Here is a 23,756-nt window from a genome sequence, read left to right on the forward strand (position 1 = left end):
CATCACCGCAGCAGCATCATGGGCATTCTCCCCTTCACCCCAGCCATTGCCAGTGGCAAGTCCCCCCCTTCACAGTTCCTTCCCCCACCAAAAATAAGGAGAATTGCCCTCACCCCCTGGGGCTCTGAAGAGGATCCACCTCTGACACTGGTCCCTGGCACAGGTAGGCACTGCCAGGTTCCCTTCTTTTATGGGCAGGAACTTTATTACATCACTGGGGGCAGGCAGGGAAATCAGGAAATGAGATCTCATTGGTGAGAATCTTGTTTGCCGACTCTCAGGATTTTCCACCTCCCCCACAGTGAGTTTCCGCTAATGGAGGCAGCTCACCATTGGCTCTTAGTGGGACCTTCCAGTCCTGCCGATGTCTACAATGTGGCTCACCAATCCCGCTGCAAGAGAACTCTAAATTAACATTCTTTTATGCCTAAGGGGACTGTTTCAAAGTTCTGTTTTTTTTCTACAGGATGTTGGTATGCCTGGAGGGAAATACAGCTCAAATGCTGGGAGAGTAAGATAATTACTTGTTTTAGCCGTGTCGTGTTTACTTAGGAGAGGGCTAATGGACTTTAGTTTGCAAGAAGTAAAGACCCCCGGGGTTTTTGATTGAGGAAATGGAAGGTGGGTTTATGTATGCAGGGCCATGTGATAATGTAGTTAGTGGGAGGAGTTAATGGCAGAGTGAAAACAACTTTTGAATTCTGGCTGGGGTTTGTTTAAAGACAGAGTTCTGCAAACTGCTCTCTGCACAAAATCTCTCTGAAAGTTTCATTTCTGACTATACCCTTTATAGCAAGTATATCGATAGTTGCTGACTGTATTTACAGTGGTTTTTTTGAGTCTGAAAGAAGAATGTTGCTTATTTGGAACTGAAACAGTGATAAATTAGAAATTAGAGTTGTTTCTTTTCATTGTTAAATATTCAATGGGTAATAGTTAAGCTGCTTCATTTACCGGAGTTATAGTTAAACTGTGTTCTTGAATAAAGTATTTTTTAACTATAAAAGATCCCTAATTTGTCAGTGGAATTACTCCTGGCGTGAAGCATCCTATCATCATTTATGCCCAAATATAAAAATTGTTGGAGTCTAGTCTGGTTTCTTAATGTAACTTGGGATTTTGTTTCAGGACCCTAACACCACGGGGAGTCTCCTTCGGCGGAACTGGAAAATCCTGCCAGCCTTTAACTGCCTATTTTGGTCCAGAGTCACTGCTCATAATTTGCCTGAAATAAACCAAATCAGCAGAAACCATCAGGGGGGTTTTAAGTGAACATTATATCCAGTGATTTAAAAACATCGCATTAGAAGCCAACCCCACCAGAAAAACCGATCACACCACAACCCTGTTATTCAGCTGCGAGTTTAAACTCCCTCCAAGCATTCCAGTTTAATGTGACAAACAAGGACAGGAGTCGATTCAACAATCTCCCTTTATTTAACACTTCAGGTACCAACTCAAACTTTAACAGTTGCAACACTTTAACTCTTTAACTGAACTTTAACTCTAACGATTTAACTGAAAGTAGATACTACCCGGTTTGAGAAAGAAGCGGCCAGGTGTGTTCCTGATGTAGAATCTATCCTTGTACTCTTCTCTGATGTTCTTCAGGGCACACATCGGCGATGGTGGATCTCTAGAGCTGTCGCTAGGGACAAAAGACTGGACATGTCCTTTATCTACAAATTATTTTGGCTTTTTCAGAAGGTTCTCTGGCATCCAGCCAATGGTGTAACCGAAGACCGATCACATGACTTGAACAACCAGTGAAATTACTCGTAAACGACGCCATTATGCTTGGTTCAGATAGCATGTAGCCCACATATAACCCAAACAACTCGGTGCCATCATGACTAGCTCAATGTAAACAAATCCCCATATTTGGTCAACACAGGAAGCTTCAGTTCTCAGACCAGGTCATGGCTCACAGCAACTTTACAACCTGCATCTGATTTAATTATAAGTTGACCAAAAATCTCAGCATGCTTAACTCTCAGCCAGAATAGCCCTTTCAAACCAATATTGCCATTATTGTTGTTAAAATCATTGTTGTGGTCATTCTTTCTCTGTCCACAACCCCCCACCCTGATCGAAATAATCACCTCGGTGAATTTCTGCCTTTCCATCTGTTTGAGGAAACTCTTCAGAGTTGGTTCATTACAATAGCACAAGTACTGGTGTACATATTTTAAAAGTAAGAAGCTCGAATCAATAAAACAAGTAAATGGAACAATAAATGATTTTCAGCGATTTAAAATGGGCATATTGAAAAGGCTTCTTGCGGTGCTAAATCCACTTGCTGTGTCAAAAAGCACCACATCACATTCCCAAATATAACCAAAGATAATTTCTTCTAACAAGGAAAAAGAATGAGCCCATTATGTTAAATTGCACTGCCCGAGTGCACTGGCATGTGGAGCTTTCCCATTTGTGAACGGGTTTGGGTGGAAACTTGAAACCATAAACGTCACTTCAAAGAAACAGAATTTCAGGTGCAATTTACACCCTGATTGCCGACTGTGTCCAAGGTTGGAAACTTTACCCCCGTATCTTTTTCAACCAGGGTTTACTGGAGCCAGCCTCAGGAGCTGTCCCATCACAGAGTCAACAATGTTCCTCACAGAGTCAGCAATGTTCCTCACAGAGTCAGCAATGTTCCTCACAGACACAGCGCGCTCTGGCTCAGCAACACAGTCTGAAAATGCAACAAGTCGGTCGGATTAAGGAGCAGCTGAAAGAACAGGTCGCGGAATATCTCAAAGGTGAGGGAAACACAGTGTGCAGGGAGTTGAGTTACATGGAATTACAAGGACATGCAGCACAGAAACAGGCCATTCAGCCCAACCGATCTGTGCTGGCCTTTATGTTCCACCTCCCACCCTTCTTCATCTAACAAGAGAAACTCTAACCACCTCCCCATGACACTTAATGGTTTTACCATTGCTGAATCCCACACGCTCAACATCCTGGGGGTTATTATTGACCAGAAAATGAACTGGACTAGCCATATAAATACTGTGGCTACCAGAGCAGGCCAAAGGATAGAATCCTGTAGCGAGTAACTCACCTCTGAACCCCCTCAGAGCCTGTCCACCGTCTACCAGGAATACTCTCCCACTTGCCTGGATGAGTACAGTTCCATCAACACTCAAGAAGCTTGACACCATCCAAGACAAAGCAGCCCACTTGATCGGCACCCCGTCTACCACCATTCCCTCCGCCACTGACGCACAGTGGCAGCAGTGTGTACTATCTACAAGGTACACTGCAGCAACTCACCAAGGCTCCTTGGACAGCATCTTCCAAATAAAATGGTACAAAACAATTTTTAAAAAGGCACAAGCAATAAATGCCAGCTGTGCCCGTGACACCCAAATCCAATGAATGAAAAAATTAAAAACAATTAAGATAGTGGAGAAAGGAATATTGTCATGCATTCAGCTGCTAACATTGCAACAAGATCAAAATGAAATGTAAGCAAATGCTTACATGCTTTGGAGAGGGTACAGAAGAGGTTTACCAGGATGTTTACTGGTCTGGAGAGCATTAGCTATGAGGAGAGGTTGGATAAACTCGGTTTGTTCTCACTGGAACGATGGAGGTTGAGGGGTGACCTGATAGAGGTTTACAAGATTATGAGTGGCACGGACAGGGTGGATAGTCAGATGCTCTTTCCTAGGGTAGAAAAGTCAAATACGAGGGGACATAGGTTTAAGGTGCGTGGGGAAAAGTTTAGAGGAGATGTGAAAGGCAAGTTTTTTACACAGAGGGTGGTGAATGTCTGGAACGCGCTGCCTGGGGAGGGGGTGGAACAGGTACGAAAGCGGCATTTAAGGGGCAACGAGATGAATACATGAGTAGGATGGGAATGGAAGGATATGGACTCCGTAAGTGCATACGGTTTTAGTTTAGGTAGGCATCATGATCGGCGCAGGGTTGGAGGGCCAAAGGACCTGTTCCTGTGCTGTACTGCTCTTTGCTTAAATCATTGCAAATGATTGTACACTAATTTCTCACCTTATGTGGGAAAAGCTGGGAGCAGAAGTACAGATGAAGTAAAGACGCTCCTCAGCTGCATCCAGAGGTTACGAGAGAGGCTGGGGGTGGAGGAGGAAAGTCTGCAGCGAATCAGATACAATCTGGATCAACTAGACAGCGTGGCAGAGAGAAGGCACGAGGTGAGTGAGTGTCAAGGAGCGATTCGCCAAACCTACCTTTCACTGTCTCGGCAGAGTTGAACACCCTGATCAGTTGCCCAATTTCTAGATTCAATTTCAATCTGGTTTCGTTAATCTCAGAGGGTAACACTATTTCTGAGAAAAGTTATCTCCAGTATCCCAGAGCTAATAGTTACCCCTTAATCAAAATCATTAAAATCAAAAACAAAGCATTGCGGGTTCTGAAAATACGAATCAGAAAGTTCCGGAAAAACTCAGCAGCTCTGGCGGTATCTGTAGAGAGAGAAATAGAGTTAATGGATGAGATTTTCCCAGCATTTCACGCTGACGGGATCTTCCTGTCCGACCGACAGCGCACCCCCGCCACAGGATTCCCGACAGCGAGGGGTGCAGTCAACAGGAAATCCTGTTAACAGCGACGGGACCAGAAGATCCTGCCACCGGCCAATGGGCGGGCTGCCTCGGCCGCCACGAGACACACAGCGAGTTGCTCGGGAAATCCCACCCAACGTTTCAGGTCGTTGACTTCGGGTCACTAAGAACAGATTATTTTCGTTATTATCACATTGCTGTTTGTGGGAACTCACAGAGCCCGATCCGCTGCCAATCCCTACCCATCCACAACTACTGTACTTGATTGGCTGAAGAGCATCTTGGGGGATTCTGAAATCATCGAATCATAGAATAGTACAGCTGAGAGGATGTTTCTCCTTGTGGGAGAGTCTAGAACTCGGAGACACAGCTTAAAAATAGAGGAGCTCTCGTGGGCGTGGGCGGCACGGTAGCACAGTGGTTAGCACTGCTGCTTCACAGCTCCAGGGTCCCGGGTTCGATTCCTGGCTCGGGTCACTGTCTGTGTGGAGTTTGCACATTCTCCTCGTGTCTGCGTGGGTTTCCTCCGGGTGCTCCGGTTTCCTCCCACAGTCCAAAGATGTGCGGGTTAGGTTGATTGGCCAGGTTAAAAATTGCCCCTTAGAATCCTAAAATGCGTACGTTGGAGGGATTAGCGGGTAAATATGTGGGGGTAGGGCCTGGGTGGGATTGTGGTCGGTGCAGACTCGATGGGCCGAATGGCCTCCTTCTGCACTGTAGGGTTTCTATGATCTTCAATTGGAGACGGGGAGAAATGTCTTCTCTCAAGGGGTTGTGGGTCTGTGACGGTCTCTTCCTCAGAGAGCTGTGTAAACAGGGTCATTGAATACTTTTAAGGCAAAAGAAGATAGATTCTTGATTGGCAATGGGGTCAAAGGTTATAGGGGGTGCGAAGGAAAGTAGAGTCAAGGTCACAATCAGATCAGCCACAAAATGATGGAACAGGTTAGAGAGGCCGAATGGCCTACTCCTGCTCCTAACTCATATGTTTGAATGGCACTGAACAGCTCGAGCAGAGGGAGCCACCCTCTTTAATCTTATGTTTCATAATCTTTTGAGTTGAAGATAATGGGGGGCATCCGGTGTGGGTGCACTTGTTGTGAGGCCTCACTCAAAGGCGAAGGAATGGAGGGACTGATTTTAATCACTGTTATTTGGGAGACCATTTATTTAAAAGATGTAATTTTTATTTCTATAGCTCTCCCTGCTCTCAGATGTCCCAAGGTGCGTTACACTCAATGAAGTGCAGTCACTGTTATTATGAAACAAAGCGGTCAATTTGTGCACAGCAAGGTTCCACAAACAGTGATGTGATAAATTAACAGGTTATTTAATTTTAAGTGATGTTGGTGGAGGAATAAGTATTTGTCCTCGACCCGGGACAGAACTCTGTCTCTGCCAGCCGTGAGGGCAGCCAGAACCTATCGCAACATTGCATCTAAAAGGCGGCATCTCTGACAGTACAGCACTCAGTGTTACATTGGGAGCGTCAGCCTATATATCAGTGCTCAGGTCTCGAGAGTGCAGGGTGGGCAGGAACACAGGAACAGGCATGTCAGTGAGCCACGGCTGACAGTGCAATGGGCATTGGAACTTCCTCAGCCAAATCTTTGATCCATGCTCTGATGAGCCAGGTTTCATGTTGGTCTGCTTGGGGAGGGGTGATGGGAGGTGGAGGGCACAGCCTCGTTGACTGAGTGGTATATGTGTGGAAATTGGTTTCCTGAATCCCAGTTCCCACCATGTTGAGGTGGAGGAGTATCGGAAAATCATGAGTAATCCCTGAAAACTGCAGGAAGGATTCCTATGATTTCCTGCTGTGCATCCCAATGTTCCATGTTGGGAGTGCATTCTCGACCTAAAGTTTATTTATTATTGTCACAAGTAGACTTACATTAGCACTGCAATGAAGTTACTGTGAAAATCACCTTGTAGTTAGTGGGCCGCCAGGCTTAAATGGGCTGAATGATCTTGCCTCATTCTGTACCTCTTTACCTCCTGACACTAACTTTAATCCTCCTGATATCTAGCGGGGTGATGCGCCATTCCAAACTGATCTCGATCATCTCTATGCAGCAGCGATGAAGAGGAGGTCAAAGTTGGCAGAAGATAATGCTGCTTTAGTACAGCGGGAACTGGAGAAGATGGAGCGAGAGTTGCAACTACACAAGGTATTGGATTGGATTGAACTTCTCAATCTTGTGAAAGAATTTTGATGAAAGAATTTACACTTAATCTTTACTGACAGTAATTTCTGTACTTTGATGTTTCTGTCCAATCACTGATGCATCACAGTGCAGACACATTAAACATTGATGTAATTATAGAATCTTACAGTGCAAAAAAACCATTCAGTCTAAAGATGTTGACTATTCACCTTATCTATGCCCCTCACCATTTTATAGACCTCTATAAATCACTCCTACGCTCTAGGGAAGAAGTCCCAGTCTATCCAGCCTCCCCTCATAACGCAAACTATCAAGTCCAGTAGCATCCTAGTAAATCTTTTCTGCATTCTTTCTAGTTTAATAATATCCTTTTTATGATAGGGTGACCAGAACTGTACAGAGTATTCCAAGTGTGGCCTTACCAGGGTCTTGTACAACTTCAGCAAGACGTCCCAACTCCTGTATTAATGTTCTGACCGATGAAACCAAGCATGCCGAATGCCCTCTTCACCACCCTGTCCACCTGTGACTCCACTTTCAAGGAGCTATGAACCTGTACCCCTAGATCTCTTTGTTCTATAACTTTACCCAACACCCTACCATTAACTGAGTAGGTTCTGCCCCGATTCAATCTGCCAAAATGCATCACCTCACATTTATCTGAATTAAACTCCACCTGCCATTCATCAGCCCACTGGCCCAATTGATCAAGATCCCATTGCAATCTGAGATAACCTTCTTCACTGTCCACTATGCCACTGCTCTTGTTGTCATCTGCAAACTTACCAACCATACCTCCTGGTAAATTCTGGTTTAGATCAATTAGTTTGTTTCTGTTCTGTGTAGATTCCTTGTAAATGACTACTCATTGGAAAACTCTGACAGTGCCCAGATCCCTCACCTCGCTATCTGGCCAAGTCTGCTTCTGTGGCTTTCGGGTCTCTTGCCCCCTGCAGGTCCAAGTTAAAGGCATCTGCAGTTGAACACAACAATCTCACTTAGATCCCTGTGTAACTCTGAAGCTAAAAGGTATCACTAGTTCCCTCCAAGCACAAAGCATACGTTTCAGCTGCTCTTCAGCGTACAGCCATTCAGCCCATCAGAGGTGGCATTCATGCCTCAGTTGGGGAACACCTTGGTCAAACATCATCTGGACTTCAGTTTTGGTCATTGTGCCTCAGGAAGGATAATTAGCCTTGGAGGGGGTGCAGTGCAAATTCACCAGAATGATATTGGATCTAAAAGGGTTAAACTATGAGAACAGGTTGTATAACTCTCAACTTGGATTCCTTTGAATATAGCAGGTTATGATCTGATCTGATCAAAGCAAATCTGGAACCTAATGAGGTCAAAGGAGTATTTCCCTATATTCCCTAGGGATGAGGGCAAATGGGGAGAAGGGGTATAGATAATGTTGTGAGAGGAAGGATGTGAGGCTCTGTGCTGGGGGCAGGGATTCAGAAACACGATTCCTGTACAAATAAAACTCTGGGGTAAAGTCAGGGAGACCCTGCTCGCAATGCAGAGCCTTTCTCAGGGGAACACAAAATAGAGATTTGGCCGAAGAGATCTCTATGTCTGACACATCCAATTGCAACTTTCCTGTCACTTAAATCTGTTTCCTGTTCTGCAATGCCTTTGACTGAAGCTTCATGGTGGGTGTGCAGTAGTACTGGATGTTCTGCACTGCAGGAACCCACCAAGTTTCCTTAGGCAGCACCTTCCAAACCCATAACCGCTACCATCTATAAGGACAAGGGCAGCAGATACATGGAGAAGTTCCTCCCCAAGCCACTCACCACCCTATATCGACTGTTCCTTCACTGTCACTGGGTCAAAATCCTGGAACTCCCTCCCTAACAGCAGTGTGTGTGTACCTACACCACATGGACTGCAGCGGTTCAAAAAGGCAGCTCACCACCACCTTCTCAAGGGCAATAAGGGATGGGCAATAAATGCTGGCCTAGCCACCGAAGCCCACATTTAGGTGTCCAGATGGCAATGTACCCAATAGAACTCTTGCCCTTAAGGAATAGACAGTTCTGACCTGACCCTTGTGCTCATAACGCTCTATCAGACCTTCCAAATGGAGCTCTTTCAGAAATTTGGCAATCTCATTGAGCAGCACCTTAGAACAATGGCAAAGTATTGCACCAATGCTTCTGATTGGGACTGAGGCAGATTATTGGGGCAGTGTGAAGGGCGTTATACTCTCCATCTACTGTGACCGACTTAGGAGCACTTGATACTGACACAATGGGAGGAATTCTCCGACCGCATTGGGTCTAAAAGCCGGAATTTCCTGCCCGACTGCCAATGGGGGTTCACATTGTCTGCAACCCGCCCAGTAAAATTCCAGTGGCGGGCGGGATGGGAGAATTCCGGCCTATGTGCTTGATGAAGAAACAGTGACATAATTCAAACATCATGTTTCCATCCTCAAATCTGTGGGGAGATGGTGGTGTAGTGGTAATGTCACTGGACTAGTTGTCCAGAGACCAAGGCTAATGCTCTGGGGACATACGTTCAAATCCCACCATGGCAGCTGGTGGAATTTAAATTCAATGGTAAATCAGTAAATCTGGAATTGAAAGCTAATGATTATGAAATTATCATTGATTGTTGTGAAAACACATTGAGTTCACGAATGTCCTTTTGGAGGGAAATCTGCCATCTTTTCACTGTCTGGCCTACCCAGCAAACTGGTCCAGTATCATAGTTACTTGTCCGTGGTACTCAGGGCACTCGTAATGATTGAGACTGGCTCATTGGTGGGAGCTGGAGTGGTCACAGCTTCCATTTCAATGCAGCTGGGTTGAGAAAAGTCAATTAACTCTTTTTCAGGCTGGGGAGAGCGGGAGCACCGTTACACTCGCTGAGACTGAGAGGCTGAGGAGAGAACGCGAGGTGGTGGTCTTACAACTGGTGGCTCTCAGGAGGGAGAAGGAGGAGGCAGAGAAAGATCTGCAGACCATGCATCAGAATTACAAAACGGAGCTGGGGAATCAGAAACTACAGGCTCTTCAGGTCAGCACTTAAAACAGGAGCAGAGTTTGAGAAGTTGCCTTTGAGAAAAACATAGAGGCATTTAGAAGGAATCTAGATAAATACACGAGGGTTAAATGAATAGTTTATGCCAATAGGGATGAAGAAGTGTGGGAGGTGGTTCCTATGCAGCATAAACACCAGCATAGACCAGTTGGACTGGATGATCTGGCCCTGTGTTGTATGTAAATACAATGTAAATTGCTTCTTGGCCTTTTGGCTAAGATCAAGTGTAGTATGGACAGGCTGCACTTGGTTGAGGTCATTAGGTTACATTTAAGCTTCATTTGAAGCAATTTTTAAAAGCGGCATCTCGGCCTTTTGGCTAAGATGCAAATGAGATCAAGCCTTGGAGGAGGTGAGTCTGCACCTACTCCAATCAGCTTGGCTCATGTAGATCAGGCCCAAGACAGGAGTGCAGGGAGGCCCTGTCTTGTCAGCTTGGATCGGAAATGTCTCAACTTGTTGAGACTCTGAATTGGACTTGATTTGATTGAATTGGAAAAGTATTTTTAAAAATACAATGTAAATCTTTGTACAGTGTTGCAGGGAATTGCTGAGAGACTGAGCTTCACCGGCTACCCTTGGTTATGAAAGTAGAAGCTGGAGGATAATAGCAGCAAGTAAAATTGGTGTAGATCTTGACTCATTTGAGATTTCCCCCAATTTTTTACTGCCATCAAAGTCAGGTTGGCAAATCAAGGTGCCCAGGTATCCATTTAATGTTATCGCTCGGAGGAAAGATCAACCACTTCTCAAGTGCTGACAGGAAAGGGAATGGTGATTAAATAGTCACAGAATTTCAGTATTACTGAAAAAAGAGACATGTTATCAAAGCTTTTTGCCTTGGACTTATTGGGACAGTCGCAAGAATACCAAATTTCAATGGGGACAACAATTTATACTGCAAGGGGAAAGGGGTGATTGATTGGCAAGTCAACTCTGATTGGTTGTGTCATTGCCATGGAGAATGCACCAGAGAACTATTTTCCCTACTCTTTTGCTAAAGTCAAAAAAGGCACAAAGCCTGGGCCTGTTCCTTTTGCCTGAAGAGGACTGGCCCTGAGCATGTGGCTTCCAGCAAGCCTAAGTAAGCCATGTTTTGAGCCCAAATGATAAGCTACATATATTCATATGCAGGGCCTAGTTCGCTGAAGGCAAAAGGAACATGTCCAGTCATTGGATAAAAGCAAATTACTGCAGATGCTGGAATCTAAAACCAAAAGAGAAAATACTGGAAAATCTCAGCAAGTCTGGCCGCATCTGTAAGGAGAGAAAAGAACTGATGTTTTCGAGTCCAGATGACCCTTTGTCAAAGCTAAAAGCGATAGAAAGTGGGAGATATTTATACGCAGGGTGAGGGAATGAAAGATGAGTCATAGCCACAGAAACCAGGGGGAAAGGCTGCTAATGGCAGCCCATAGAGAGAATAAAGGGTGTGAATGGCCAAATGGCAGAGAAGCTGAAATCAGAGGGTAAACTGTGACAGATGAAGATGTGGGGGGGGAGAGGAAAAATTTAGAAAAGGGGAAAAGGGGAAGCAAAGGGAGAGAAAAGGTAAGGAAAGGGGGATAAAACAGGGGGAAAGAGTGGGGGAAAGGAAAATGAAGGGAGACAATAAAATGAAAAGTAGAGAACGGTTAAAAATGAAATGAAATGAAAACAAAGGGGTGGAGGTGGGGTAGAGCTCGTCACCGGAAGTTGTTGAATTTGATGTTGAGACCGGAAGGCTGTAAAGTGCCCAGTTGGAAGATGAGAGGCTGTTCCTCCAGTTTGCGTTGAGCTTCACTGGAACATTGCAGCAGGCCAAGGACAGACATGTGGGCATGGGAGCAGGATCGTGTGTTAAAATGACAAGCAACAGGAAGGTCAGGGTCCTGATTGAGCACAGACCGAAGGTGCTCAGCAAAGTGATCACCCAGTCTACGCTTGGTCTCTCCGATATAGAGGAGACCACATTGGGAGCAGTGAATGCAATAGACCAAATTGAAAGAGGTGCAAATGAAACGCTGCTTAACCTGGAATGAGTGGTTAGGACCTTGGATGGTAAGCATGAAAGAAGGGACAGGTGTTACACCTTCTGTGATTGCATGGAAAGGTGCCATGAGTGACGGGAGAGGTGTTGGGTATAGTGGAGGAGTGGACTAGGTTATTCCAGAGGAACGGTGTCTGCGGAATGCTGACAGAGGGAGTGAAAGAAAGATGTGTTTAGTGGTGGCATTACACTGGAGTTGGCGAAAATGGCGGAGGATTATGCTTTGTATGCGGAGGCTGGCGGGGTGAAATGTGAGAACAAGGGAGACTCTATCCTTGTTCTGGGAGGGAGGGGAGGGGGTGAGGGTTGTGGCGCAGGAGATGGACCGCACGCTGTTGAGGGCCCTGTTGACAACTGTAGGTGGGAATCCACGGTTGAGGAAAAAGGGGCACATATTAAAAGCACCACTTTGGAAAGTGGCATCATCGGAACAAACTGACAGAGGAGAAGGAGCTGAGAGAAAGGGATGGAGTCCTTACAGGATGTAGGGTGTGAAGAGCTGTAGTCCAGATAGCTGTGCAAGTCAGTGGGCTTGTAATGGATATTGGTGGATAATCTATTGCTGGAAATGGGGACAGAAAGGTCAAGAAAAGGAAGGGAAGTGTCTGAGATGGAGGGGTGGAATCTGGAAGCGAAGTCAAGTGTCCAGTCATTGTATCTTTTTTGAATTAGTAAGAAGTCTCACAACACCAGATTAAAGTCCAACAGGTTTATTTGGAATCATGAGCTTTCGGATAAACCTGTTGGACTTTAACCTGGTGTTGTGAGACTTCTTAGTGTGCCCACCCCAGTCTAACGCCAACATCTCCACATCATTTTTTGAATTAAACAAGTGTGGGGGGAGCAACAGTTCCCCGGTGCATTCTCCACGGCAACACCTCAACCAATCGTCCTTTTCTCATTCAGTGCAAATTGTTGTCCCCTTTGACATTTGATATTCTTGCGTCTGTCCTGATGAGTGCAAGATGAAAAGCTTCAATAGCATGTCTCTTTTTTTTCATCTTTCCCAGTTACAGGCATGATTGTGTCAAACTTTGATGTGTAAAGTAACAAAGACATTCTAGCTGGTGAACGGGTCAGTCGCCTTGTGGCCCCAGCTGTCCCTGGTTGAAATAACTTGATGTGGAGATGCCGGCGTTGGACTGGGGTGAACACAGTAAGAATTTTAACAACACCAGGTTAAAGTCCAACAGGTTTATTTGGTAGCAAATACCATTGGCTTTCGGAGCGCTGCTCCTTCGTCAGATGGAGTGGATATCTGCTCTCAAACAGGGCACAGAGACACAAAAATCAAGTTACAGAATACTGATTAGAATGCGAATCCCTACAACCAGCCAGATCTTAAAGATACAGACAATGTGGGTGGAGGGAGCACTAAGCACAGGTTAAAGAAATGTGTATTGTCTCCAGACAGGACAGCCTGCAAGTCCAGGAGGCAAGCTGTGGGGGTTACTGATAATGTGACATAAATCCAACATCCCGGTTTAGGCCATCCTCATGTGTGCGGAACTTGGCTATCAGTTTCTGCTCAGCGACTCTGCGCTGTCGTGTGTTGTGAAGGCCGCCTTGGAGAACGCTTACCTGAAGATCAGAGGCTGAATGCCTGTGACTGCTGAAGTGCTCCCCCACAGGAAGAGAACAGTCTTGCCTGGTGATTGTCGAGCGGTGTTCATTCATCCGTTGTCGTAGCGTCTGCATGGTTTCCCCAATGTACCATGCCTCGGGACATCCTTTCCTGCAGCGTATCAGGTAGACAATGTTGGCTGAGTTGCAAGAGTAGGTACCGTGTACCTGGTAGATGGTGTTCTCACGTGAGATGATGGCATCCGTGTTGATGATCCGGCACGTCTTGCAGAGGTTGCTGTGGCAGTGTTGTGTGGTGTCATAGTCACTGTTCTCCTGAAGGCTGGGTAGTTTGCTGCGGACAATGGTCTGTTTGAGGTTGCGCGGTTGTTTGAAGGCAAGAAGTGGGGGTGTGGGGATGGCCTTCATGACATACGACAGCGCAGAGTCGCTGAGCAGAAACTGATAGCCAAGTTCCGCACACGAGGACGGCCTAAACCGGGATGTTGGATTTATGTCACATTATCAGTAACCCCCACAGCTTGCCTCCTGGACTTGCAGGCTGTCCTGTCTGGAGACAGTACACATCTCTTTAACCTGTGCTTAATGCTCCCTCCACCCACATTGTCTGTACCTTTAAGATCTGGCTGGCTGTAGGGATTCGCATTCTAATCAGTATTCTGTAACGTGATTTTTGTGTCTCTGTGCCCTGTTTGAGAGCACATTTCCACTCCATGACGAAGGAGCAGCGCTCCGAAAGCTAATGGCGTTTGCTACCAAATAAACCTGTTGGACTTTAACCTGGTGTTGTTAAAACTCTTACTGTGAAATAACTTGTCCAAGATTCACTGCAGCACCTTATATTTAGGGATGAATTTTGAACCTGGAACAATTTTCATTATTAAAAGCAGGAATCCTTTTTTCTGTCCCTGCCTCAAAGGTCCTTCGTGAATTTCGTGAGGCCTCTCAGCTGCAGCTGAACGCACTGGAGAAACGTTATCGCAAGTTGCTGCAGGACGCGATTCAGGATGCAGTGTATCTCGCTGCCCAGAAACAGCAACTGGAATTAGGGAAGGAACATTTAAAGGAGAGTAAGTGATTGGTGCAGATGGGGTTTGGAATGAGGTGGGCTTGAGTGAGGGATACTGGTGTGAATAGGCTGGAGTGAGATAAATGTGCAGAGTGCCTGGATGACTATAAATAACATCATTATTTGACCTTCATTTGGATATTCTATTCCCACTGAAAACTGAGTTTCTGGAAAAAAGAGAGACGATTATCTCAATTTTCTTTGTCCAAGTGGCAATTTTAAAGTTCAACCTAAAGAGTGGAGGTTGTTAAATGGGGAGGAGAGGGAGAACAACCAATCCTAATCCGGTCTCATTTTCAGCAGTGACAGCAATCAGGAACAGGCTTTCATTTGATTTATTATTGTCACATGTATTGGTATACAGTATTGTTTCTTACACCCTACGCAGACAAAGCATACCGTTCATAGAGAAGGAAAGGAGAGAGTGCAGAATGTAGTGTTACAGTCATAGCTAGGTTGTAGAGAAAGATCAACTTAGTGCAAGGTAGGTCCATTCAAAAGTCTGACGGCAGCAGGGAAGAAGCTGTTCTTGAGTCGGTTGGTAGGTGTCCTCAGACTTTTTTGTCTTTTTTCCGACGGAAGAAGGTGGAAGAGAGAACGTCCGGGGTGCATGGGGTCCTTAATTATGCTGGCTGCTTTTCCGAAGCAGCGGGAAGTGTAGACAGAGTCAATGGATGGGAGGCTGGTTTGAGTGATAGACTGGGCTTCGTTCACAACGTTTTGTAGTTTATTGCGGTCTTGGGCAGAGCAGGAGCCATACCAAGCTGTGATACATCCGGAAAGAATGCTTTCTGTGGTGCATCTGTAAAAGTTGGTGAGAGTCGTAGCTGACATGCCAAATTTCCTTAGTCTTCTGAGAAAGTCGAGGCGTTGGTGGGTTTTCTTAACTATAGTGTCGGCATGGGGGGACCAGGACAGGTTGTTAGTGATCTGTACACCTAAAACCTGAAGCTGTCAACCATTTCAACTTCATCCCCATTGATCCAGACAGGAGAGTCCCAGGTAACCCAGAAACATGGAGATTAATTTATAATTCTCTGCAAATGTCCCAATTGAGCTCCATGAGTCCTGGCCTGTGAAGCCCAATTTTCTTAACTGGCTGCAGTTATTGGGCAAGGTCCTTCCCAAGGATTGTTCTTAGAACTTCCGCAATGTCATCGGATGTAAAGTGTTTTGGGACATCCTAAAGTCGTGATAGGTGTTAACGAAATGTAGCTTTGTTTCTAACATCATAGATTGCATTAAAGTTTAGTAAATAAGACTGTGCAGTGGGTGTGAACAGCAGCCCTGGGTTATTGGCAGGGTGACAGAGATCTTGTGCAAGTGCACCAATGGGGCAACAGAGTTGGAATCTCTCAGGATGGGTTGCCGTTGAGCCTTAAGCGTGCTAAATCCTGTCACAATGTAGTGACCATCTTCAACTCCCATTGCAGTAATCACTGAGCTCCGTCACCAGCTCTCCGTGACAAAACGACGAGAAGTGATTCCTCTCCAGAGGGAAGGGGAGACAGACGGACTTCAGGATGAATTTCCCCACCAGGATAGGTTGGCTGATTGGCAGAGAATGCACACTGGGCTGACTGATGACCCGTCTTCAAGAGTATGAAGGGTTGAGAAAGGTTAAGTCACAATAGTTTGTGTTCACCAGCATTGGAGAGATGGTAATGAGAAGATACAAATCAGAATTAAAAGTATTCTATACAATCACCATTCTCAGTGGATATTTAAATCTTTTCATTTCCCTAACTTTGAGATTTTACCTTCTCAGCAAGTCAGGCAAATCTGTGGAGAAAAACGGTAGCACAGTGGTTAGCATTGCTGCCTCACAGTGCCAGAGACTCTGGTTTGATTCCTGGCTTCGGGTCACTGTCTGTGCAGAGTCTGCACGTTCTCCATGTCTGCACGAGTTTCCTCCGGGTGCTCCGGTTTCCCCTCTCAGTCCACAGATGTGCTGGTTAGGTGGATTAGCTATGCTAAATTCTCCCTCAGTGTACCCGAACAGGCATCGGAGTGTGGCGACGAGGGAATTTTCACAGTAACTTCATTTCAGTGTTAATGTAAGCCTACTTGTGACACCCATAAATAAACTTTACTTTAAAAGACAGAGCCCAATATCTCTCTTCGGAATGTATACCTTTTTGTTGTGACTATATTAAAGGAATTGATATTTACATTATTATAGTCTTCGCATCTCGAGTGTATTTTTAAAATTAAAATGAATACTGTTGCCTGTCCCTCATATCTTGAGAATGGGCCCTTTGTTGCGGTTCTCCACAGTTAAGAGTCAATCCCATTGCTATGGGGACTGCTGCACAAGTATTTGACGATGAAGGAAAGCTAAAAATTTATTTTAAATTTTTCAAAATTTAGGGGTTCTGATTTGTAGAAATCCATCACTGATAATTCAGTCTGTTGACTGTATGATTGTGAGATCTCGATTCATGCTGTCAAGGTACGGAATCTGAAAATTATAATTTCAAAATATTTTATTCACATACATGCCCAGATTTTCTTGACAAGAGAAATGGTGAGACTGATGGCACTCACATTCTTGAAACACAAATGGTACAGATGGCACAAATGGTGAAAAGAACAGGGTGAACCACGCTGACTCTCGGGCACATTCGGCATCGCCATCTTTCGACACTTGCAGTGGGACTTTCCGGCCACGCTCGCCCCAAAACCGGAAAATCCCACCCCAGGTCAATGGACCTATGCGAGGTCCATGACCCGCCCGCTATGATTCCCGTGGCGGGTAGGACAGAAACATTCTGCTCTATCACTCTTTCGAAGAGTGGCGAGTTGCACACCGGTATGGGGTGGGGGGCCCTAAACACACCTGTGAGCCGGCTGCAGAGAACTCGGGCACCGTTTCACAAGGACACCCCCATCTGGAAAAGGAACTTTCTCCTCCATCTTATATTTATGTTCCCTGGCTCTGGTCTGACTCTCAATTAGAAACTCGACATCAACCCTATCAAACCCTTTAATAAATTTAAAGACCACTATCAGGTCTCCAGTTTGGAGAAGCTGCACTCATTCCTTGGAGAACATGGAGGGGCGATTTAATAGAGGTGTTCAAATTCAAGAGGGATCCAAACAGAGTAGACGGGGAGAAGTTTCCCACTGGCTGAAGAGTTGAGAACCAGCGCGCACAGATTTAAGTTGATTGGTAAAGAACCAATGACGACATGAGAAAAATCTTTTTTTTAATGCAACGAGTGGGTTAGGTTGTAGTAGAATGCTGAGTGTGCAGTGGAGGCAGACTCAATTGTGGCATTTAAAAGGAAATATTTTCAGGGCTAAGGGTCGAGGAGTGGTACCCGCTGAGTTGCCCTTGCAGGGAGCCGGCACAGTTATGATGGGCCAAATGGCCTCTATGTTGAAGCCAACCTATGATGATCAAATCCACTAACCTCTCAGATGTCCTCTGACTTGGTCCAAGAATCGTGACGTAAATAACATTGAAACAAGTCTTCAGAAATAGCTTTATAAAATATCTTTAATAGGGTTTAACATAACTTAGTGATTATGTATACATTGTGGTGATAGCAGAGACTCTTCCAGAATTCCAGAGTTACATTTATTTCTAAAAATTAGAAAACAGTCCAATGCACTTTCCTCTTAGAAAAAGGAAACTTGCCTGTTGTCACTGAAAATCTGAATACAAAAAGGTTTGAGAATTCACTGCAAGACAGCCTGCATTTGCAAAGTTCATCTTGTTCTGTTCTTTTTTAAAAATTGCTAAATTAAAGTAACCGGGCAATAAATTATGGTCAAAGAAGGCACCCAGATATCTAACAGCTGGAGACTGGATTCTAATAACTTATCCTGACTGATTTCTACTGTGGTAGCTGTGAATTAGGTGATGGAGGTGGGGAGTGGGTTTTATAAATCAGAGATCGTGCTGATTTCAGAGCCGAAACAGTTTAGTGACTGAACAGCAAAGAATTTCCTGAAGCAATATAACTGACAAAGCGCACAGGAATTTGCATCAATTTTCCAGTCAGCGAGACAGTGTCACTTCCCAAGCATCTCACTCATATTAGCCAAAAGGTAAAACAAATGGAGAGCAGTGTTAAAAATCGAAAGACGTACATTGCCGTAATGCAGGTCATTCAGACGTCATAGTATACAAAATTTATTAAAGATCTCCGAGAAAAAAGTGTTTAAAAGACTGGAGAAAATGAACCCAAATGTTTAAAATGTAAATTTACAGTCCATTGAGAAGCAGCGGAAACTCAGGAAATTCTTTGTATCCGCGCATGGGGCTATTTTAATACAGTAAGAAGTTTAACAACACCAGGTTAAAGTCCAACAGGTTTATTTGGTAGCAAAAGCCACCAAAAGGTGTGGCTTTTGCTACCAAATAAACCTGTTGGACTTTAACCTGGTGTTGTTAAACTTCTTACTATGTTTACCCCAGTCCAACGCCGGCGTCTCCACATCATGGCTATTTTAATAAGAAGGGGAATTTGGCACGGTTCTGAACAGAGGAAATTCAGATGCAGCAAAAACACAAGCACAGGTCACTTAGAGCCAAACTCCCTCCATCTTCTAAATCATCATTACTCCATTGCACTGGTACAGGACATCAGGAAATTCTGGGCCAGTACAGTCACGGAAAGCCAGTGTTCTAAAGAGCATATTGTTAAAACAATTAGCTTAGGTTGCGAAGCTAATTAGTTACCACTTTCTGCACTCAAACCAGTTGGATTGATGACAAGGTGTGAATTTATCCAACATGCTCATCTAGAATGGTCACCCTATTTATAGAAAGGATATTATTAAACTAGAAAGAGTGCAGAAAAGATTTATTAGGATGCAACCGGGACTTGATGGTTTGAGTCATAAGGAGAGGCTGGACAGACCGGGACGTTTTTCCCCTGGAGTGCAGCAGGCTTAGGGGTGATCTTATAGAAGTCTATAAAATAATGAGGGGCAGAGATCAGCTAGATAGTCAACATCTTTTTCCAAAGGTATGGGGGTTTAAAACTTGCGGGCATAGGTTTATGGTGAGAGGGGAGAGATACAAAAGGGTCCAGAGGGACAAGTTTTTCCACACAGAGGGTGGTGAGTGTCTGGAACGAGCTGCCAGAGGTAGTAGTAGAGGCGGGTACAATTTTGTCTTTTAAAAAACATTTAGACAGTTACATGGGTAAGATGGGTATAGAGGGATATGGCCCAAATGCAGGCAATTGAGACTAGTTTAGTGGTTAAAAAACAGGGCAACATGGACAAGTTGGGTCGAAGGGCCTATTTCCATGCTGTAAACCTCCATGATTTTAAAATAATGGTACTTAATTAAGGCCTGTGGGACGGGGCAATCTTATCCATCCTCCCTTTCACCGATAGCTCTCAGCAGCTTCACTAGCTTCTCTGGGACATTCCTGAACTAGGATTCAGGGAATGCGAGGTGGAAGTCATTTAATTAACCACACATATTGATATTAACTCATTATGGTTCTCTCATTGAGCCTCAAAGAAGCTAACGCTTCAGGTTACGATTCCCAACAAAACTTTCATCACTTCTGTCAGTATACAAATGTCTGTCCCCTCAAGCACAGCAGTTTTGGAGAAAAGAGGTGGATATTAAAAAGGAAAGAGAAACTCTTTTAATCAACCTAAACACACTCCCCAGTTTAGAATTCAACAGCTGGACTGTAAACTCCAGTTCCTACAACTACTGGACCGTAAACAAAATCTTAAAACCTGCAAAGTTTATGAAAAACCTGAAAGCGGTGTTCAATAAATCCATATCAAATGTTTCTTTAAAAAAAGCCACATTTAAAAAATAAAAGTACCCTAGTATTTGTTTGTGAATTCTGGAGGCAAGGCACAGGGTGAGAAACACAACGGTTTCCAGCTTTTGTCACCCATATTCCCCAGTCCTGTATTCTGTGATTAGATGAGTCAGTCTTTCTCAGCCCCACCACTTGCTCCAGGGAGGCAGAGCTGTGAATTCCTCCCACAGATACTGTCCCGCAGCTTATTTCAAGAGCAACACACCTGCCACTGGAGGTTCGCCACTTTGAGGGGTCTCTTTGGAAAGCGCAGAATCCTTTCAGCCGATCAGACAAGAGGAGGTGCCCCGTCGCTGTACCGTGAGCAGCATTTGAATGGAACAACCCTAACGCGAAAGGGTGTGTCTCAATTCAACGCACCAAACCTCAGCGACTTACAATTCTAAATTTTCAGCACATGAATGAGAAAATTAGGTATATGGCATGCATTGATACACGTACATTATTGCGTTTTTGGCATACGTAGTTACTGCTGCAGCCTTTAAAAGGGCCTCGACAGCCAGTGCTGCTGCCTTTCGAAGGTTAAAGCAGCTGTCACCACAGCCATTAAAGGGTTAAAGCAGGTATTCAACCCTCAACATTGAAACAGCTTTTAAAAAGAATGATTTTCTATTTTGGAAAATAAACATATATTTTCTCTATATTTCTAATGCTCGCTAATACAATGCGACATTCTTATATGCACAGCATTTGCATACTTTTAAATGGTTATATTGAGCCAGTACATGATGAATCAAGGAATCTCTGAGCAAACTCATCCAGAACATGTAAACATAGCGAGATCACTTCAGACGCACTTAAATTTTGAAGTGTCATAGTTCAGAACTCATGGGCAGGAATTTTGCTGTCCGACCCACCCGGAATCAGGGTGGGCGAGGCTCGCAGAACGCAATTCTCCGTTTGCCTCGGGTGGGTTTTTACGAACCTCGCCTGAGCGAGGCCATGAAATCCCGCATTATGGTGTCTGCGTCTATGATCAACAATGACATTAACATTGAGGGCTGCACCTTGAAATAATCTCTTGCCATTATTAAAAAACAAACTGCCTGAAAATGCCCAAGCCAGTTAGCACCTTAAAAATAAAAGAGAAAGACTGGTTTAGTTAAGTTTCTTGACTTTTATCTTGAGGGACAACGGATTCATGGGTGCAAGCAGCCCTCTGATAGTCAAACAACAGCTGGTGTGAGACACGAGGGAATGTCCAGTAGGGATTTGCCATGGGAAGATTTCAGCACTGGTTAGGAAATGAATCATGAGGACATCTCAAGACCAAATGCCTGCTCTAATGCTCTCCTGGAGTCATCTTGAGAAATCGGCTGACTGGTAAAGCAACTAGACTTTCCCTCCCCTTTCAGCCAAATGCATGGTTACGTCAAACTTACCAGAAGCAGTCAAGAACACTGCGAAAGATCCTTAATCAAAATATCGCTGCAAGTTCCAAATTCTGGACATCACCACCATAGTACACAGGAGTGGACATCTCCAGTTGTACATTACCCTGGAGGCTACATCATGTCCTCTCACCCTTAACCATTCCTCACCCAAATATTTCCATCCATCTTCAAGCCCGACCTTTCACCAAGCAAACAGATTCCTTGTCACCTGATTGGATGATTCTTGGGACTAAACAAAAAAAAAGTCATTCAAAGAAAATGAAGGGGTGAAGGTTTTAATTTAAAGACCATCCCCAACGTTTGTTTTTGTTTGCCACACTGTCTTGGGAGATTGATATATTGACTTCTCAATTGGTGGTGGAAGGCAGGGCTTTATGAGAATAGGTGGCCAATGGCGGATGGGGAGTGGCTGGAGGTGGGATGCCATGGTGAAACCTCCAGGGTAACGTACAACTCGAGTTGGCAATTCCTGCTTACCTTAGTGATGTCCAGTGCTTTGGGACTTTGTCACCTGGAATCTTTCAACAGTATTTTGGAGATTCATCTTTATGACTCCCAGAGACTCAGGCCAACCCTGGCAGCAGAAAGTGGGAGAGAGATGAAGGAAACCATGAAGTTGTGGCCAAAGCTACAGGAGTAAGAATCTGAAGAATAGCGGTAATAATGCAGCTGCCTGATTGGTTGGGTTTCAAGGTTCCCCAACACGTATCCTTTACGGCATTCAGTTTAAGACGTTACAGGGCACATCAGCCCAGTCTTATAAGCAACTGCCCTGTTATTTCCCTCCTCCCTGCAGTGACACTAACACAGGACTGCCCAGGAGGCGAGGTAGACTGAATGTAGTTGGAGTCAGAGAACCTAACACAGAGTGTATTCCATAAAGCATCAAAACAAACGGGGGGGGTGAGGTAGGCAGGAGATAATCTGAACCCAAACAAACACCGTGATCCTATCAGTCAGGGTTACCTCACTCGATAGTAGAGATGAATAGCGATGCAGAGCAGCCCCACTGCTACATAGAATAAAGGGGTGAGCTGCAGGTTAAACAAAAGGACAGAGAGGGTTACATTAACCAACATGGAGCAGGAAATTATAAATAGTCTGGTGATGTTGTTGTTGTACTTCATGACGACAGACATCAGCAACCCGTTCAGAGCCTGGGTGGCGATTATCAGAAGCACCCAGCTGGAGTATCCCTCAAAGAAGCTGCCAACCGGGGAGCTGGCCACATGCACGGTGGCATTAACCACGACCCCAAACGTGTACAGGAACAGGTTCTGCAGGTTGAGGGACAGCGGCTGTGACTTCAAAGCCCGCTCGGTGTACACAGCAGAGAGGCCAGATATCGAGCAGTAAGCCATGATGGCGACTGCTCCCCATGGTGTGATGTACAGATGGGCGTGTACTGCCGGCTCCGCTTCCCCAGGATGGCCACGCAGAGCACCGGCGTGGCATGCCCCAGCTACCATCAGCAGGAAGAGTGCCAGCCATTTGAGCATGGGCAGCCGCTGGCGCAGGAGGAGGCTGTAGAAGGCGGCAGTGGCAGCAATCTTGAGATTGCCCAGCACCTGAAAGGTCACGGGGTCCATGTGGTGCTGCATATGGACGGCCAGGTTGTTGTTGATGGCGTAAAGGGAAGCGGGCACTGCGAACGGGAGGACAGAGCGCACAGAGATGGTGCCCCTGCTGGCAAATGAACTGCGGTCGTGTGTTAGGAGCAACACGGAAGATACGGTGAGTTTTACCAGCTCAACCAGAACCACGACAGAGGAGGAGCTGAATGGCACCTTCCCGTCCACCTTGCACAGGCCGATCAAGGGAGCATGCGAGCCGTATGCAAGCACAGAAAGCAGCAGCACCAGCCCCCAGCCTAACCGGCCCCTCATCTGAGCCTTTGCAGGAGACAAACCAAAAGTACCAGAATCTTCCACAGCATCCATTTCGTTTCTGAAGCAACTCACCAAAGCTAAGCTCAGTTAAGCAAAAGTGTTGACGGATTAAGTGCAGGGTCAGGAAAGAGGCAATGTGGGCGGACAGAGGAGCAGGATCAGATTCATTGAGAGCTTCAAGCTACAGCCAGTCAAGCTTTAGTAAGTCATTTACACCA

At 45.2% G+C, this 23,756-nt stretch overlaps 1 protein-coding gene and 1 non-coding gene across 2 annotated transcripts; one reads left to right on the plus strand and one right to left on the minus strand.

Annotated features, from left to right (window-relative positions):
• The first annotated feature begins 9,963 nt into the window (after positions 1–9,963).
• Positions 9,964–10,163, plus strand: LOC144505717 (U2 spliceosomal RNA). The gene has a single exon (XR_013499852.1). It is a non-coding gene; the product is annotated as a U2 spliceosomal RNA (small nuclear RNA).
• A 12,448-nt stretch (positions 10,164–22,611) lies between these two features.
• Positions 22,612–23,589, minus strand: LOC144505640 (putative UDP-sugar transporter protein SLC35A4). Its single transcript, XM_078231771.1, has one exon. The coding sequence runs from the start codon at positions 23,587–23,589 to the stop codon at positions 22,612–22,614; it is 978 nt and encodes a 325-aa protein (XP_078087897.1).
• Between the last annotated feature and the right edge of the window lie 167 nt (positions 23,590–23,756).

Source organism: Mustelus asterias, chromosome 16 (assembly GCF_964213995.1).
Source record: "Mustelus asterias chromosome 16, sMusAst1.hap1.1, whole genome shotgun sequence".
In the NCBI taxonomy this organism is placed as follows: domain Eukaryota; kingdom Metazoa; phylum Chordata; class Chondrichthyes; order Carcharhiniformes; family Triakidae; genus Mustelus; species Mustelus asterias.

Coding starts and splice junctions, on each gene's coding strand:
- LOC144505640 (XM_078231771.1), bottom strand. CDS start 23,589: ATGGATGCTGTGGAAGATTCTGGTACTTTTGGTTTGTCTCCTGCAAAG.